The sequence below is a fragment of the Suricata suricatta genome, chromosome 4 (genome assembly GCF_006229205.1).
Source record: "Suricata suricatta isolate VVHF042 chromosome 4, meerkat_22Aug2017_6uvM2_HiC, whole genome shotgun sequence".
NCBI lineage: Eukaryota > Metazoa > Chordata > Mammalia > Carnivora > Herpestidae > Suricata > Suricata suricatta.
The window spans coordinates 29279487-29299800 of record NC_043703.1 but is presented as its reverse complement, the minus strand read 5'-3'; the positions used below and the strand labels follow the sequence as shown (position 1 = coordinate 29299800).

General features: G+C 33.7%; 1 protein-coding gene across 14 annotated transcripts in view; it reads right to left on the bottom strand.

Annotated features, from left to right (window-relative positions):
• Nucleotides 1-20314, bottom strand: part of MYCBP2 (MYC binding protein 2) — a 267757-nt gene that overhangs the window by 187315 nt on the left and 60128 nt on the right. For 13 of the 14 annotated variants that reach the window (XM_029936570.1, XM_029936573.1, XM_029936574.1 and 10 more), the window contains exons 9-17: nt 16627-16700; nt 16360-16498; nt 14673-14749; nt 13387-13591; nt 11807-11971; nt 9308-9466; nt 3226-3430; nt 466-611; nt 42-143 (exon numbers count right to left, since the gene is read on the bottom strand). In XM_029936570.1, coding sequence (XP_029792430.1) covers nt 42-143; nt 466-611; nt 3226-3430; nt 9308-9466; nt 11807-11971; nt 13387-13591; nt 14673-14749; nt 16360-16498; nt 16627-16700 — 1272 coding nt within the window. The remainder of the gene's footprint in view (nt 1-41; nt 144-465; nt 612-3225; nt 3431-9307; nt 9467-11806; nt 11972-13386; nt 13592-14672; nt 14750-16359; nt 16499-16626; nt 16701-20314) is intronic. The other variant, XM_029936578.1, reaches the window with a different exon arrangement.

Sequence of the window (20314 nt, the reverse complement as noted above, 5' to 3'; positions counted from 1 at the left end):
TCTCAGTACAAGGTAAGAAAATTGATGCAGCTACATCTTACCTCTTCCCTCCTCTAATCTGTGTCTCCTGATTACACGCTGCCTTTTTTCTTCTTGTCGTAACTGAAGGTGTTCTTCAATATTAACCCCAGGTACTGGGACAGCTAGATGATTTACCAAGAAACAAAAACAAAACAAACAAACAAACAAAAAAGCACATATAGATACAATAATAATTATGAGACAACTCTATGAAATCCAAGAAAGTAAAAGCTAACAAAACACCAATGACAACACAAATTATTTTTACTCAAAGAATCTTAGTGAAAAAGAGAAAAAGAACCTTATCCTTTAATTAATGGCATACTGTCAGTTACCATACAAGCAGTACCAAATAGTTAACTATTAATTTTTTAACATATACTAATATAAACTGTTTAATTACTAAACTAAACACAAGATGTATCATACAATCCATCAAATTACCTAACAGAAGATCTAAAGGTATCATCTCTTTCACAGCATCAAGAATTCCTCTTTGTCTTGCCTCCTGACCATCCAGCTCTCTTGCACATGCCTTGCAACACCCACAAACAGCACAGCCGGATTCTCCGGAACCACAACCACAGATCCTTTAAAAAAAGAAAACAATTACCCAAATCCTTCTACTCTTTCCTTAAAACTCTTTTCTATAACCATTTTCTCCACATTTTAGAAAATAAATTACATGAGTCAGCAATGAAATCACTACTTCAGATCAGGGTGTGCCAATTTTAAAGAAATGAATAGGTATGAATAGATGGAATAACAAAAAACAAGAGTTTAGGGGCACCTGGGTAGTTCACCCAGTTAAGTGTCTGACTCCTGGTTTTCACTTAGATCATGAATCTCACGGTTTGTGAGTCAGAGTCCGAGGTCAGGCTTCACACTGACAGTGTGGAGCCTGCTTGAGATTCTCTTTCTCTTCTTTTCTCTCTGCCTCTCCCCTGCTCTCACACGTGCTCTCTCTGTCTCTCTCAAAATAAATAAATAAACTTAAAAAAAATGAGAGTTTATTAAGCTCCTCATGGGTATAACTATTCCTACAGAAAACACAAATGGATTCTGCTGTCTTTAAAACCACTATTAACAAATATTTTTAAAAGTTACCACAATTAGTAAAGCACCAGCAGTTTACTATTAAATGGTCTGGATGGGTTTGCTGGTGACCAAACAACACCGTTCTCCACCAACTAACTTAAGGAAGGTTTGGAGAGCCATCAATAAGTGAGCCCAGCTTGCCAGCTTCATACATTATGTCTCCTTTTCCCTCCCTTCTTTATATATGCCATTATCTCTCAATCTCTCCTTTCATTGTGTCCAACTACTTGCTCTTTTCCATTTTCTTTGTTCTTTTCTTATCAGTTGTGAACTAAGTATAAGATATTTGATTACAACATATGGAAGACTAGAACACTCGCAGAGATTGGCTCCAGGGTCAGTGAACAACTAACTTCTTAGTCACGTATTTTGTAGATGTAGAAGTCATAGCTTTCATGTTATTTGTTGGGTTGGAACTAAAAATGTTTAGCCAGCTTTGCTGAACCTGTGGTTCTCCAGATTTGTGGTGGTACAAGATAAAGGATCTACATGACAGCTGTTTTGAAAGACATAGCTAGGTGCTGTGAAATGCAAGCATCACTGACATTTTAGAGGATCACTAACCACTGGAGTGAAAACTGACGAACCAGTCTCCCCTACAGAATTGTCTGTGGGAACTGGTTAAGAGATAATGTGGCATTCTAAATTTATTCTAAGAAATACGGTCACAATTTTATAATAATTGAAGTCATTTTTAATGGTGCAGAATGTCCTGGCATATAGTCCTATCGTGATTTTATTTCATTTATTCATTTCTGCCAGATTAATAAAGAAACTATTGTATTTGATTAGGTACTATCCATTTAGGTCTGTAAATAATTATTGGAAACTGATAGTATATCTCTGGGGGAAAGCACATAAAGAATAAAATTAATTTTAGAAAGGATCAGAGAATTCTGGAATTCATTTATGATACTTATCAGCAGCTAACTTTCAGAGACTGGGGACACTTGGTTTTAATGGAAATAGCTTGGGAGAGATCCAGGAGGACAAACCTCAACTCCTATGTTGGTTTAAAAATAAATCATAGACTCTTTCTGTATCCAAATGAAATGAAAAATAAATAAGTTAGAGACTTAAATATAGCAAATAGAGCCAAATATACAGCTCTGTAGAAGAAATATTATCCTTTGATAGAGAGCCAAAACGTTCTTACATATGCTGAAAATGCAAAGAAAACTTATTGTTAAAAAATCCTATTATTACAACAGTCTAAAATTAAAGGCCTGTTGTATCTGACTTATCTTCCTAGGTGCAAACCTAGAAACACACTCAGAGTAGATGCAGGCATTATGTGGGACAAGTAAGGAGGTGTCAGAGAGGGAGGGCAGCGATGCGGAGGCGGGTGTGCCGGCTCTGGGCTTTTTCTTCACAAAATCCCTCACCCTACACTTCCCAAAGTCTGCTCATTATCATAACTAATCTGATATTACAAGATCAGGTCTATCATTATACAAAGATCTATCAGAATTGATTTCCTTGGAAAGAATGCCCCATTATGTTATACTGGTAACAAAACTAGGACCCAAAATTCCAACTGCATTCCAATTCTGCCAAATTCACATATATATTAACTTTAAAATAATGATAATACAGGATTCTGGAAAAAAAAAAGGGGGACCCAACAAGAGTAAAAGAGGATAAATATAAATAGGTATAACGTAACTTAAGAAGTGACAGTTTCTAGAACACCCAAAATTGTGAACATCAATTTAATTTAAACGAAAATCATAGTCCTTAATTGAATATTTTACATGATATTTGATACTTCCATCCAGAAAGGATTCATGTTCAACAAAAATGAATGGATATTTGGTATTAAAGCAGTCTCAGGAAAAGAATACATATTAAGGCACAGCCCCATGCCTTGAAGAGATGTATGAGTTGTTTTAAATAAAGGTTTAAATGAATCAAATGAAAGAAAGAAAAACAACATAAATGACACTAAGTTAGAAATTATCATAATAGAAAACAATTACTAGAATTACATGTACATGCCAATATGCTCTCAAGAAACAACGCAAAACAATTTTGAAAAGAAATGTGTTGTGCATGTTTTGCATGTTCTACTAGTATTCTACTTCTCCATTATGAATCATTTCTTACCCTCCAGGGACTCTGTCTGGACGCCCACTGCTGACACAGCTGGCTCCATAGCCTGTGCAGTCTCCACACACAGTACACACCATGCACTGCTCCAGCTTCCATTTATGCATGCCTGGAGGGCACATCATGGACTTCTCATCTTTCTCATCTAGTTCTTCTTCCAGGTCTTCATCCATTGCTGTTGCCATATTTTCAACTCCAAACCCTATATGACAGATCAATTTGTAACCTTTATGTAGATTATCCCCATGTCAAAAAAAACACATACCACATATACTAGTCCAAATGAATACACAAAGGAATGCTACAACAGAAGAGTAACAAAAATATAATTTAACTTAGGGACCACAAATAAAGGCTCTCCTCATTTCCTTTCTGCAAAAAGAGGGAAGGCAGAAACACCTCTTAGCTGTTACTCTCTGCCAATCAAACTTTTAACTTCTGATTTTACCTCCTCCTTTCCATCTTCACTGCCAACGCTGTCCTTCAACAGGCCTCAGAAAGTCTCCCAACACTGCCCTAAGCCATGAGTTCCTCCACTCTGGAATATCCTCCCACTACTGGCAATCAGCTTCTTAAAACATATACTTGACCCTATGATTTCAGAATTTACAAACTTCCAATGTTTTTCCAAGGTCTTTAAAAGAGCAAAACTCTTCAGCAAGATAGTCAGTCACAATATGGCTCTTGAATTTTCTGTAACCTCATTTCTTCCATGCAAAATACATTCTATCTGAACCTAAATTCCCTCTGTTAAACATACTATGTCCTTTCACATGCTCAGGGCCTTTGCTCATTCCTGCTCCATCTGTATCTCTAGACCTCATTTACCAGAGAAACTCCCCTTCAGTATTCAATTAAACAGCTAGGAAGTCATCTGCCATGAAAGGACTTGCCACTTTTTCCAGGGAGTTAGTCACTATTTCCTCAAAACCTGTTTATACTTCACTTACTACTTATATAATTGTGTTATAATTCATTCAACTTAAAAAAAAAATTAATGTTTATTTATTTTTGAGACAGAGTACGAGCAGTGGAAGAAGCAGAAAGGGAGACACAGAATCTGAAGCAAGTTCCAGGCTCTGAGCTGTCAGCACAGAGCCCAACGTGGGCTTGAACTCACGAACGATGAGATCATGACCTGAGTGGAAGTCAGATCCTAAACCAACTGAGCCACCCAGGTGCCCCTCAATCAACTTTTTAAAGATCAGGCATCTACTATGGATCACCCAGGTGTTCCTTTATGAGAGTCGGCAAAATTTTTTGTAAAGGGCTAGGTTGTAAATAATTTAGGCTTTGTAGGATACACCAGTCTCTATCATATTTTTTCTTTTTAAATTTAACTCCTTAGAAATGTAAAATCCATTCTTAGCCCGAAGAGCCATAGACAAATAAGCCATTGAGCAGACACAGTGTCAGGTTATAGTTTGCAGACCTCTGCTCCAGACACGGAGGGTTATGATAATAAGCTATTATAATCTAGTGAGAAAGAGACATTTTATCAAAATACCATACAGAAAACTCTAAATGTACAACTGTGACAGAATTATGAAGAAAACAAATAGTGCTACAAGATCATGTAATAAAAGAATAAATTTATGGTGACAAAGTATTTTTTATGTTTGTTTTTCCTATTAGACTTAGATCATCAAAGACAAGGTTATGCCTTACTCATTTTATCTCGTATTCTTAGTCAATCTTACTCTCTTACCACGTACACTTATAACAGACTCAGTACAGGTCTAACAAGTGAACTCATAGAATATACGACCTCTTTTCATCTTTGCCACTTCTAATCTACATACAAGCTAGGAAATTAAATAGCCAAGTACTGGATAACTACTTACAGAGTCAGAATAAAGCAATTCAGAAGACTCGAGGGCTTGTTTTTAATAATCATGATAGCTAAAATATATTAAGCACTTACTTGTATTTGGGTCTATGTACATTACTCATTTAATCTTCCCAACAATGCAGTATCTATTATTCCCAAATTAATCTCTAAATTCAAAGCATCCCAGTCACAATACCAAGTAGAAAAACTGATTCTAATTCATATGAAAAGTAAAGGTCCCAACCTGACTATATAAGGAAAAAATTTATATAGAAAAACAATGAAAAATTTATCACCAAAATTGAGAAATTATATACAACAAATGAAGCCTAAGTAAATGCAAAGGCTAGGCCACAGTTAGTCAAAGATATGTGCAACACATACAATATAATATATAAAAAACTAAAAATCAATAAGGCAAGTAAAATGAGAAGTTTGAAGAGATGGTCTAACACTACTAATAGTCAGGAAATGCAAATTAAAAGAAAAACAAGGGACCCAGCCATTGTACTCGTAGTTATATGCCCAAAAGCATATAAATTTCACCAACATTCACTAGAAATGTTCATAGAAACCTTATTCATAAAAACCAAAACTAGAAACCACCCAAATGTCTGTGTATAATACTAGAAAAGATTCCAAAATTGTGGTATATATTCACACAACTGATTACTAGAAAATAATGAGAATGAACAAGCTATAAATGCTTGTAACAATACACATAAATGAATCTCATAAACATGAGTGAAAAGAAACTAGACACAAGAATTCATGTGATGTAATTCTATTTATATAAAATACAAAAATATGCAAAATGAAATTAACCTGTTATACAGAAATTCTGGCAGACAGTAACTGGAGAGGAACACAGAGGGGGCTTCCAGGGTTGCTGGTAATATACTATTTCTTGATCAAGGTGTCGATTACCTGAATGTGTTCAGTGTGATAACTCTTCAAGATTTACACTTACATGTGTTTTGCTGCATGTATGTTTTACTTCAATATAATAAATAAAAAATATAATGAAATACAATGTCATAGCCATCACACTGACAAAAATCAGTGCCAATACTACCTCTTGTAGTGATGTGGAAAATCAAAGAGTATAAATTGATATAATCTCTTTTAAGAAAAATCTAGCTGCATAGGGTTACATGTACCCCAATCTTCATAGCAGCACTGTCAACAATAGCCAAATCATGGAAAGAGCCTAAATGTCCATCAACTGATGAATGGATCAAGAAGATGTGATATATATATATACAATGGAGTACTACATGGCAACGAGAAAGAATGAAATCTGGCCATTCGTGGCAACGTGGATGGAACTCAAGGGTGTCTTACTAAGCGAAATAAGTCAGATAGAGGACAGATTCTGTATGTTTTCACTCACAGGTCTAACAGGAGAAACTTAACAGAGGACCATGGGGAGTGAAAGCGGAGAAAAAGAGTTAGGGAGAGGGAGGGAGGCAAATCATGAGAGACTCTTGAATTCTGAAAACAAACTGAGGGCTGATGGGAGAGGGGGAAGGGGGAGGGGAGATGATGGACATGCAGGAGAGCACTTGTGGGGGGAAGAGCACTGGGTGTTATATGGAAACCAACCTGAAAATAAGCTATAAAAAAAAAAAAAATCTAGCAAAGCTGAAATTTACAACATCAGAAATTACACTTGAGAAAATCTCACATTTTTGCCAGGAATCATGAATAAGAGGCTTTGAAATTATTGATAAGAATGAAAAATAGGAAAAAAACTCAACTATCAGCAGGGAAATGGATAAATTGTGATATGTTAATGATATGGTTTATTACACAGCACTTAACATGTATCATTTAGATTTTTTATATGCACCAACATGGACAAAGTTCAAACACAATGGTGAGACAAAATAAATAAAGAGAAATCCTAATTTGCAGGAAAATACAGATCAGCACTTATAAAAGTATCTTATTTTACATACTAATATGAGTTTGTAACATATTTTACATGTAAAATATATAAGAACAAGTAAAAACACAGAAACATAACTGAGAATCAAAGTAATGATTGTAGTTGGTTTTGGAGAAAGGGAGTATAATAATGTGCCTTCAAAGGAGAATACAGGGCACTTATCTATAACTCTTTTTACTGAAAAATAAGTCATGGTGCTAGATACACAATTTTTTCATATTATAATTTTTTCTGTATTTTTCCTTTCTTTTATTTATTTTAATTTTTAAAATGTTTACTTTTGAAAGAGAGTGACAAAGAGCAAGCAGAGGAGGGGCAGAGAGATAGACACATAAGACAGACAGACAGACAGACACACACACACACACACACACACACACACACACACACAGAAACTGGAGCAGGCTTGAGGCTCTGAGTGTCAGCACAAAGCCCAACTTGGGGCTCGAACTCACAGACCCCGAGATCATGTCCTGAGTCGAAGTCGGATGCTTAACTGACTGAGCCACCCAAGCACCCTGTACTTTTTTCCTTTCTTTAAAAAAATAAATAAATAAATAAAAATTTAAAAAAACTTTAAAACACCCTTTGTGTTCTTTATGACTCTATATAATCTATATTCATTTTATGTCTTACATTACTAGTCTGCTTTCTAATTCTTTCCTTACTACCTGAGTAGATATGATTTTTTACAAAGTAAAAAAATCTCTTAACAATTTCATTTTGGTTATTAAAAAATTTATAGTAATACTCTAGAACATAGGTGTAAATGTATGCCAAACTTTCCTAAGAGTTTCAGAATTATAAGGAAATACTTTTTAGTTCAAAACTTTAATAAAACATAATCTGAATATATTATTTATATTGCACATAGAAAACTAAACTGCTTCTCTCCTTTCTGCCTAGTAGGTATTATCCAAAACTATGGTTCAGTATTTTAGCAAGAAAAAATATTTCCATTTTGGAGTAATCCATTTCTTTCTTTAGTCTTCTTTCTTTTTAAAATTCATTGTGCTCTAACACACTTGCTCTTTTTAAAAACAAAGCATTTTAGGTACACGCACATATACATAAGGTAAGAAATAGTGAGTGGCCTCTTGATATTCAGATGAGTCTGCCATCATGAAAGTCCCAAACCTGTTTATGTTAATTCATACAAATATTAATCCTCAGATATTAATCCTCAAACTCTTTTGTACTTTAAACACAATTCAATGCTTAGTTCTGATAATAAGGTATCTATTTCCTATTCTCCAGCCCATACAAAATTAAAAACAAAAAACCAGCATTTGGAATGAAGGGTACAGAATAGCACTGATTGCAGGAAGTAAAAACTAAGAGCAAAATGAAGTAGACATAAACTATTACCAAAACCAAAAAACCACAAGCATGACAATGGATAAACTCTTATTGTTGTGTTAGGACAAAGCATATGGTGAATAAGGAGCATCTACAATTCAGTTTTTGGTAAAAGGTCAAATATTCTTAAGGATCATTTTCAGTTGTCAAGAAGTGACTAAATTACAGGTGGCATGTGCTATTAAACAGGAAGATAATATTTGCCAGATAGATTACTGCCAAATATAGTTAAAACTGAAAATGTGGAGGGGCGCCTGGGTGGCTCAGTGGGTTGAGTGTCTGACTCTTGATTTGGGCTCAGGTAATGATATAGCATATGGGTTCAAGACCCACATCAGGCTCTGCTGACGGTATGAAGCCTGCTCGGGATTCTCCCTCTCCTCATTTCTGCCCTTTCCATGCTTTCTCAAATTAAATAAACTTAAAAAAAAAAAAAACCTAAACTAAAAACGTGTCCTATTAAAGGAGCTAATAATGAAGAGTTTGAAAAATGCAGTTTTCTAGAATAATCTAGTCACCCAAAATGCTAAATCAAAGAGGTGCTATTACATTTTATACAAAATTAAGAAAAATAGGGGAACCTGGCTGGCTCTGTTGGAAGAGCATCTGACTCTTTATCTTGGGGTCATGAGCTAAAGCCCCATGTTGGGTGTAGAGATTACTTGTATTACATACATACACATACATAAATAGACAAACAAACTTAAAAAGAAAGTAAAACATTCAAGTTCATTTGCTCAAAAATTAAAAGTCTAGAGTAGTATACTCGGTTGTTTCAGTGATATAATATCAAGTAAATAAATTCAGTGGTTTTCCTAATTTATAAGTATGAAATCAAAGAGCCACTTGTTTTGAAGAGTAAGATTCTTTACCACGTTGTTCTGAAAAGTCTAATGAAAGAGGACACAAAATTTAATATCCACACATCCAACACCTACCTTTCCCCCCCTGGTTCATGGCACCCGTGTCTCGTCCACACTGTCCTTTATTATTTACACCAAATGTCCAAACTTCTCCATTCTTCATTAACACACAAGTATGGGCTTTGCCCATAGCTACCTGAGTTACAAAATGACCCTTCAAATCCGTTACCAAACCTACAGGAAAGATACAAATTTGGTAAGAAACAATAGTAAAACCTTTCTGAATCCAGTAAATCATCAGTATTACACAAGGACCACCTCAATACAGAATTTTTTATTTCTAGGGTAAAATAACCCACCAAAATGAGAAATAAGTGGCCAAACAACTGTATCAGTAAATTAATTCTGTAGTTTTGTAATGGAAGTTTCAAATTCTTAACACATCATCATCCAGATTTCAGACAAATCTTTCTGTGGCCATTAACTCAAGCTTGCTTCTGCTGAATGTTTCCTGTAAATGCCAACACTTCTCAAGAACCCTCGGAAGGGTCACTAGTTCTAAAACTTTCCTGGTCCAAGCACAAAGGAGCTTACAAATCATGTACTTTATCTGCTTTGACTTGCCTCAGCAAAACAAAGTAAAATACTTGCTGGGGTATACTGAAACAACACTGTTTCTGTAGAAACCTGTGTGATGTTCCAAAGCAGCATTTTCCACTCCTTTTTAGACCTACAGTGCTTTCTTCCAAAATCCAATACCTAGCCGGGTTAGCCAGCTATTCTCACTTATTCTAAACCTTACTTATTCACATATAACTTTTGTTGTATGTACCATATCCAAGTCCCACCCATATAATTAATGGTTTCTTGCATCAATTTTAAATTGACTGAAGCATTTTTAACCTTATCAAGTAGTAACAACAGTAAAAATCAAAGATTTCTTAGTATTTCCAATAGACACTAAGAGTTAAAAAATACAAGTATTTGTTTTATTTAAATTACAAATAACATAATTCTTGTATCACACTATGGGAAAACTACTCTACATTGTTTTCTCCGATACTACTTCCTATGATGACTTTCTCTTCCACCCTACATTACTTAGGTCTTTTTAGCTCAAAAACTCCTATTTTTAGTATTTAGCATACTTGAAAGAGATATATGCATATATTATATTTATATAAGATCGCATTTAGCAATATTACTTATTATTACTAACAGTACTAGCTGACATGTTTTGGGCCCTTACATGTGCTAGGCTCTGTGCTTAGCATTTCATAAGCATTGTCTCCTATAATCTTATAACAACCATAAGAAGCAGGTACTGTCATTAGCTCCCTTTTGAAGATGGGGAAAAAAATGAAAGGTCTGAAAAGTTAAAAAATTTAAGTTAGCTATTAGCCAACTAAAAAGTGGCAGTGCCAGGATCTAGGCCTGTATCCATAACCATTAAACTACACCTACCTAATATTTAAGTTGTATAATGCCCAACTGTCTCTCAGATCCATACAACATTTTGTAAATCCTTCCTGTCTTACTGCTGGGAACAATGCAAGTAGTTTCAGGCAGAGCTAATCATGGAGCTTGGCTAATACAGCTCTACCTTAGCCATTACTTTGTCTGGAAAGCTTTCCTCAGACTCATTTAGATGCTCCATGTGACATGGTCTTGGTAGTACCCTGGGGAAATGATCTTGATAATGTAACTGATTTATAATTGATGAATTGCTTACCTCCCTATTGAGATGGTTAAGGAGGGATTCTCCCTCTCTTATATTTACTATTATATCCCCAGTTCCCAAGACAGTTATCTTGAACATGGTAGGGGTCTTAAGAATTACTTGTCACATGACTGAGTAACTGATAAACCAAAAGTTACTGTAATGAGTGGATATTTAGAGTGGGACTAGTCAAATAGTTTTATATTTATAAACACTAATCTCAAAAACTTGTCATATTTGGTTGCTAGATTTTCTTTTTAGCACTTAAGAAATGAGTATGACTGTGACAGCCTACTTGGAAGGTTTTACATGAGGTAAGTATGTAAAGCCTATGAATTTCTTTGTAAAAGAGAAAAACAGAATTAAATTTCTGATTGGAAGTTTAAGTAATTGTCTCATTATGGGGAAATGACACGTTGAATATTTCTAGCAATTATTACGTTGAACTCTACTCAAGTGATATGTGAGTTGCCTTAATGTGGTAATATTTAGATCCTCAGTTGGCCTCAACTATCAGAGTAAATCAAAATTTCAGAGTGGGCCCATGTATAGTTTAAAAATAGTATTTAGCGCAGCTTATTGCTTGCTAAAATCCTGTTGGCTAACAGGGATTACAATTTGTGCATTTATCCGGATTACAATTTGTGCATTTATCCAGTATATGTTTCTTGAGAACTGACAGTGTGTTGCAGTTTGGTGGACCAGGAAGATATGGTCCCTCACTGAAAGAAATGTGGAAAAAGTAGAGAAAACATTTTAGAACTGTTAATTTTCTAGACACATCTTTCCAATATATCATGTCTAGTATTGGGCTTTCTTTGCTTAAAAGTGTAATGTATGTAAGTTGAACTTACTTGAACTGTCAGAGTAAATGGCATCTTTCCCAAACATGTATAGCTCTCCATCTTTAGAAATAACAGAACTACTTCCATTATTGCAGGCTGTATATACTACAATCTTTCCTTCCATCTTAATTATCTTTTTAGGTTTGTAGGGTTTTGATTGCCGTCTGCTCTTAGCTTAAGAAATAACACAAAACAAACAAAATTAATTTAAGGCATGTATGCATAAATATAAATATAAGCATTTATGACACATTCTATTTATTTTCACAAAGGCCTAGGATTCCCAACAAGTCAATTAAAATGAGTCAACCTGCAAGCCTCATATGGTTAATTAATACTTAGGCTACCACTGTCAGATCCTTTTCTTTATTATATGTTAAAATTTCCAGTGAGAAACACCCATTTTCTAACAAACTTCTTAGGAACCCAATCTCTGTATTAGCTATTTATACACTATTAATACTATTCCATTAATACATATATATATAAATACCATTTCACCATCATATATAAATATGTATGTATATAAATTCCCTTTTCTCTCAAACTATACCTCACGTGCATTCTTATGCTAGATCCTAGAAAGTGAAATCAGTTCCTCACTCATTGAACAAAGCACTGAGTCAATGAAAGGGAAATATATATATGGAGAAAGAATAAATAAATTTAAACGTGGATGATTATCCAAGTAACCTCTGGTATCAAAACCGAAATCCCTGAAATCAGCAAAGGAGAAATATCAAACTTCTCTTCCTTCAGTCAATCCCAGTTCTTGATGCCTTTCAGAATGAAGACATGTTGCTACGCTGGGCACAATCCTGGGACTTAAAATCCCATTATAGTTTTTCATATAACATGAGCCATATACATGTATACAGCAACTACGCTATCTGATACTCGAAGAAAGAACAATGTCCTCCAAATGCTAGAAGAAAACCTTGGCTGTGCTGAAGTTTCAGAGACAGCAATACACTTTATGGGTTTTTTTCCCCCCAAGCAACTTTTATTTACACATGATTTTTACATTAGATGTTGACTTCAAACCTAATCCTCATTAGATGCTACTCCACTGTGCTAAAAGGTATAAAGTGCATGGGAAGTTACAAAAGGAGAAAAATGGCACTCTGAGAAAGACTGAACAGAATTATAAGAAAGATAATAGAAAAACAATTGTTTTTATTGTTTAGGGATGATTTAATTACAGAGAAATAACACCAAAAAAGCTATTACACAAGGTTACATAAGGTTTACTTTATTCTGAAATGTATATTCCTTATAAAATTTTCAGTTACCTTAAATAATATATTGTAATAAGTAAGTTTTTTAAAGAAACACCAATGAACACTTGAATAGCAATATCTATATACATAGAGCATAAATAAAAATTCATGAAAATCAGCTCTACAATGAAATCAGCAATCCCAGTTTTCTAATAAACAGTGTACCATCACTATTAACTGATTGTGTCCCAATGTAAAATCCTCTACTAATCTGGTAAGGTTAGGGCTACTGAGATTGATACACCTAATGTTAATAAATTCCACAGTATTTCTTAGTCAACTTCTTAGTCAATTTCTTAGTCAACTTACTTGACTCTCCATCTTCTCCTTTACTAGCAGATCCTGTAAAGAATATGCTTCCATCTTCTGCAACTAAAAGGGCATGAGAACCATCATGTCCAACAGAAAAGTGTACTATCTTTGGAGATTTTGTAATTGGTAGTTCAACCCATTTTCCTGCTGAAGGACCACCTTGCTTGATTCCAAGGCTCTGGTACTTGCCAGTATAATATATCTTATATAACCAAAAAAAAAAAAGACAGAAAAAGAGAGAGAGAGAGAATTATGGTGCCTTTTGGAGTAGTGTATCAGGTTTCACATGAGAGAAAAAAAGACTTTCATATCTTATTGAAAAACAAAAACAACAAGAAACCAGACTGCTTTTACACTAAATTCAACTTCTGTAAGTTCAGTAGGAGAGACATATAACCTATTTTTCCTAAAGATCCAGTGCATAGTAGCTTTGTCATATCTACTCAGGGTATCTGTAATATCACATTATAAGCCTCCTGAATAGATATGAATAAATATACTTCACAAATATACTCTAACTTCACAACAGTAGGATATGGATAAAATTCTCAACTTGTTTTCCCAATGTAAAAAACCCTACATATTAATATACCATAATTGCCTAGTAATTTTAATTTTCTTCTTAAAAAAATTTTTGTTTCTTTTTGAGAGACAGAGAGAGACGGAAAGAGACAGAGAATCAGAAGCAGAATCCAGGCTCTGAGCTGTCAGCACAGGGCCTGACCAGGGTCTCATAAGCCATGAGATCATGACCTAAAGCGAAGTCAGATGCTTAACTAAGTCACCCAGGCTCCCCTAGTAATTTTAATTTTCAAAATTTTTGTAATTACCTTACTTTATCCTCACAGCCATGAGACAAGAAAGAAGCTTTTCTATCTCTATAGACTGACCTCTACAATCTGTAACTTAATTTACTTGCTCCTACTTCCCCCAAATTGTAGTCTTTATATTTCTGCACATTGACAGAAATTTGCAATAAATATGTGTTCATCAAAATAAACTCAAAATATGAATTCATTCCAACTCAAAAAATTATACAAAAAGCTTCATAATTGAAATATTTTTTAAAATATAATCTTATAAAGTTTTATATTCTTGTATCTCACAATTTTATTTAATACTCTTTCAACATGTATAAAGTTTCACCATATTAAAAAAATGTAAAATAATTTAAAATTAAAAATTCAATTATGTTTAAACATGTGAACTAATCAACTGATTATACCAATTAACTATCTCATAAAACACAGAATGTTCATTTTTAATACTAAAGAGTAATTTACCTTTCCATTTGCTGTTTTCATTAGTGCAAACTCTCGCCCTGCACCAAGAATTGCTGACTCCTCATCAAATCCTGTACCTGATAATACAAGACTCATAAATACTGCTATATTTTAACATAGACAACATAAATCATTAACTTTGCACTATTCTGAGTGATTGAAAAATCAACTCAATACCATTCAAAAAAAAAGGATGACAATAATCTTGTTGAATCACTAAGCTGTGCACATGAAACTAATGTAACATTGTGTGTCAACTACACTTCAATTAAAAAAAAAAGGACAAAATATGTTATAACATTTTGTCAATTAGATTTCAATTAAAAAACAGAAAAGAAAAACATGGATGATAAAATATGCCATATGCCTGACTTTAAAAAAATTAGCAATATGTACAGTACTCCCAAGAAAAGATAAAATTACCACAGATATTTAATTTGTTCCAAACTAGCCATATTAAATTTTTAAATATAAAAAAATGCTTAAAACCAATGTTAATAATACTTCTTGAATTAATGAACAAATTTTTATTGAGCATTATTAGGCAGTCGGCATTACATAGTGCATGAACCTTATCCTATTCAGTCTTCCCAACTAGACTGCCTGGTTTCATTGATGGGAGGTTAGTCCAGACACAGAGTCATTTGGGCCTGAACAATGTCATGCAGATATTTGAATTAAGGTATATCAGATTCTTTGTTCTATGCTCTTTTCTACCAAAGAACATTTCATGTGGCTACTCCATGAATTTAAATACATATGTGTGCCCACATATACAAAGACCCTTATGCATATTTTCAAACTGTAAAACTGTGAGTAAATAATTATATATGGCATATTATATGATTTTGTTTAATATAAACTACTAATTAGTTTATGGGCTTTTTAAATTTAAAAACTACAATTTCAATTCAGGGCTTTTCTATGGGAAAATTATAAAAACACTACATAATTAAACAAAATATGCAAAGCATACCACTCATGTCAAGTTTATTACCCTTAAAGAGATAAGAGTAAAAAAAGGTAGGTTTTGAAAAGAATCCTGCAGGTTAAAAATGGCACTGCTAAATCAAATGTTTAGCAGCACAGCAAACCAAAATGGAGAGCCTGCTGGGAAATAGGGATCCTAATTACTATAGGACACTGCAGCAGGACCTTACTAGGACTGAGAAATCTTCTGTGGCTGTCCCTATTTCTGCCAACAAATGAAAGATTATTAATCAGTTCTTTAGGCCCATTACTACTGTCACAATCTATGGGATCATAAAAATCTGTTCAAATAACAATCAAAGGCTTGTGGGAACTATGTATATTAATGTAGTAATAGTTACAGCACAAGTTTTCAAAATTTTAAATAACTGAATAAAGATAGAACATATAAATTAAGGATGTCCCTAAGTGCTGTCTATAATTCTTATCAAATAAAAGTTTATTTTCATTTGCTCTATTTAAAATGAAAACAGAAAACTACTAGTCATGTTCTTTAAATGGTGTTCATACAGCACACTCTGTTTAAAGGCCATATTTCCTAGTCACTTATACATTTTAATTCATAAGCTGCTTTATAGTAACAGCAAAACAACTGCCAAAATATAACACACAATGATCAAAACACAGTACTAATTTTCAAAAGAATAAAGAATCTGAAAACTTAAATATGGAAGAAAGGCTTATTTGACTATCTTACTTATAATATGCAAGTCTTTCTCCAGATCAAATAGTGAGATGCCACAGGCATGTAAACATTTTCTGGCCAGCTTAAGTTGTAATTCTTGTTGTAGCACAGGTTCAGTGCTTGTGGCAAATATTCTGACAACAAAGCCATCCTAAAAGAAATAAAACAGAGTATTATGCATAAATTGGTCTTTCAAGCTTTTTACTATCTAATTAAGATCAAATAATATAGAGAAAGGAATTCCATTTACACCAGCTATTCAGGATTCAGAGTACTTACATCTCTTGAAGCAGCGATCTGATTAATATATTCTCCATCAGTGAATAAAATATTTTGACCTTCAGTGTGGCAATCTGTACAAAAAAGAGGAAAAAGTAATTATATTACAATATAAATAAATTGCTCACAAAATGACTTTACTCCTCTGTTGAAGTCAGAATGAGAGTTCTCCACGCAATAAGGATAAACTTAAACTTAAAGGGATACTGTGCTTTTTAATAAAAAATTACAAATTAGCAGAAACTAAATAATTCAACTATTATTACATTGTGTGCTTACATTTATATATCTTCCATAATCAAGGACCGGAAAGCTCACCTAACTTCAAAATGAATTAGTATTAGATGTAGTCTAATAATAAACATGCACCATGATGAACAAACTATAATGTTGGTTATAATCATTTCAATACATGCGATGTAGGCAACACTCTACCTTCAGACATACATCACAGTCATTAGTGTCACAGAAAAATACAGATAGACCTAAAGCATCTGCATTTGAGGTCTATGGCATCCAGCTACAGATATCCCTTGCTTATTAAACAGAACTGGTTATACCATTTCCACTTAGAATTTTAATCGTTATTCCCAGTATTTTTAGCATTTGGCATACTATATATACATTTTTGTGTTCTTTTTTTTAAAGTGAGCTCAATGCCGAAATGGAGCTTGAACTCACAACCCCAAGATCAGAAGTCACGTGTTGTACTGACTGAGCCAGCCAGGCACCTGCAGCATGCTATGCATTTTAAATGATCATCTGCTTCATAGAACAAACACACTTAGGTTTATATATTTCTTTTGTCTGAAAGTGCTCATATATTTGGCTGGAATATTATGTTTTGTCAACACTGTATGTATCTCTGTGGAACAGTGCACTATGTACTTTGATCAAAATAACCCACAATTGCCACTGTAACAAGGGATACCAGTATTACAGAAGGACCACTGGGACATGTGTTAGTGATTGCTACTGAATAACATGAAACTACAAGCAAAGTCAACATCTAAGTATAAACTGTATCCTTTTGGAAAAACAAATGTTCAGCAAGCAAATATAAAAGCACACACACTTCTCAAAATAACTGCAGAGAACTAGGATGAATCTCTCCATTAATTTACAATACCAAAATAATATTTCATTTCTATTTGCACCTGAATCAACAAAACATAAAATTCTGGTTTTGGAATGCAGTAATGGAGCCCACCCAAATAAGCTGGATTACTCCATATCTTTGCCCAGGAGCTTCATACTAGCATACTTCCTTATTATAAATATGCAAAACACAGGCAGACCCTTACCAAATAGAGAATTCAGTGATCACAAACTGGAAATAGAAACTGGGAGACAAGGCCCACTGGTAGCCCAAGAGACTTGGTAATCAAAGAGAGGAGAAATCGAAAGAAAGAGTTCCTAGTCCACTGTACAGAATACAAAGAGGCGCAAGAAAGATGCTTCTCAAGCTCTAAGCAGTAAGATTTTAAACTAAAAAGCAAAGAAGAAAAACTCATTATAATTTCAGATAAATGCAGGAGTGAGGAGTGAAGCGGCGCAAGAAGAGTAGCAAAATTTCTCATGATCTGAGGCAATCTGTCACCAGACACGGAGAGTAAACGACATAGAGTACAGTATAAAAGATACGCCAACATATAAAGGCTAAAATGACTATTAACAGAAAAAAGTACATTCTAAGTTCATTAATGCGAGGTTGAAAATAACTTAGTTACAAGCTAGACTATAAGACAAGTTGGAACACGAAGCTCAAGGAATTACCAGATTTATGTCAACTTTAAATATGGTATTCATTATCATCTATAAACCTGAAAATTTACTTCTGCTTCTTCTTGATGTGAAAACTGTAGAGTTGCCCCTAGCAAGAGGGGAAAAAAGTGCTATGAAGAAATTGCAGTCCAGGTCAAAGAAATGGAAAAATGATGATGGGTATCTTCAGGCTTGAGGGCAAGTCTTCCTGCTCATGATTTCAAAAAGATTTTCTCTTTATCTTTTCTTTATCCAGCATGTAACGTTATAAGACAGCCTCTTCATGAAAATATCAAGCAACATCTGCTAGTTAGGAAGACACACAACATGGGATTGTCCTCCCAAAGTTTCGTTCAATCTTCACCTTGAACATGGTATGTATTTATGAAACACAGAAAGCCACACTTGTATTGTTAAAAGTTGCATTTCATATGTTAAGTGATGTAGAGGGATTTACACTGAATAAAAACATTAACAAGTCAATTTTTATCATATTTTCATCATCAACAAAACAGCTATACATAGGCCATTTTCAAATGATCTTCTCAGTCACAATCTCTATTAAGTGATCAGGGTTTCTCAGAAGTAAATCTGTCATATTAGTATCCACCTGTGGGTGGGGGAGGGGGGTTTAAAAATTTTTCTTCCAACACATTAATCTAAAATGACATGCACAGAGAGTGATAGGGATGCTCATTACAGTGTAATTTATATGGTAAAAAACTGGAAGAAACTTCTATTCGAATATATTTTGTAACATTAAAATGATATTGTGAAAGACTATTTTAATGGTCTAGAAGTATATGCAGAATATTAAGTGAAATGGATAGCAAAAAAAAAAAAGCACTAGGTAGCACATGATTTCTCTCTCTCTTTTTTTTTTTTTTTACAACAATGTCCATTTAAACACAGGAAAAAGATAAGATATTTACCATTATGTTGATAATGTTTATACATGAGAAGTGGGGTTACAAATGGTTTTTATTTTTTTGCTTATATATACTTATACAATAAATGTGATTTTTAATATATGTATATATAAGGAGGTGCATGTAATTATTTTAAAATTATTATCATTTTCATCATCATCATCATCATCATCACCAGAGACATGGTCCAGGACTTGCAGGGATTTAAAAAAAGAAAACAAAACCCTGTGTGTGGGTGTAAGTATGTATATATATATCTGAAAACGATTTACAAGACAGCTCTAATAAGTTACCTGTTTCCAAAGCAGCTTTATTTGTTGAAACACACATGAAATGTGGCATTTACCTTAACATGTTGTCATGTATGCTAATTTGGATATATATATATATATATATACACACACACACACACACACATATATATATATATGCATAGCAACATCTGAATAAATGTTTGATGAAGTTGAAGGAATATTTAAAAAATTAACAAGCAGCTTGGGAGCAAGTATCCTTCCCAACGTATCTTCAGAAGTAGTTCTTGATCATTTTCAGATGGTCGAGTGCCTTGAAGTAATATTGCCGCTTTCCATGAAATTATTGACACATTAAACATTTAAGATTTTAATATAAACAAACTTCTTCATTATGCATTAAAGATATGCAAATTCAAAGATCTTAAAATAGATATTATGCATTTTCCCAGTGTTTCACAAAATTTAAGACCAACTGCCCCAGAATTTAGATAGTACAGTGATTTAAGTGATAAACGCATATGTGTAACCTCAAAATTAAAGCAAAATGAATTGTGTCCGAAGTGCCTTACTAGAGTATTATTAAAAAGTATAAATGATGGAATTTTTAAAAATTCCTGATTCATTCTAAAATCTGTCTCTGAAAACCCTTTAACATGAAGAGGAAAACCCAAAGTGCACTGCTGTTAAGGTAAAAATAAAAATTAACAGAGAGTTCTTCATACCAAGTTTTACAAGAGCCAA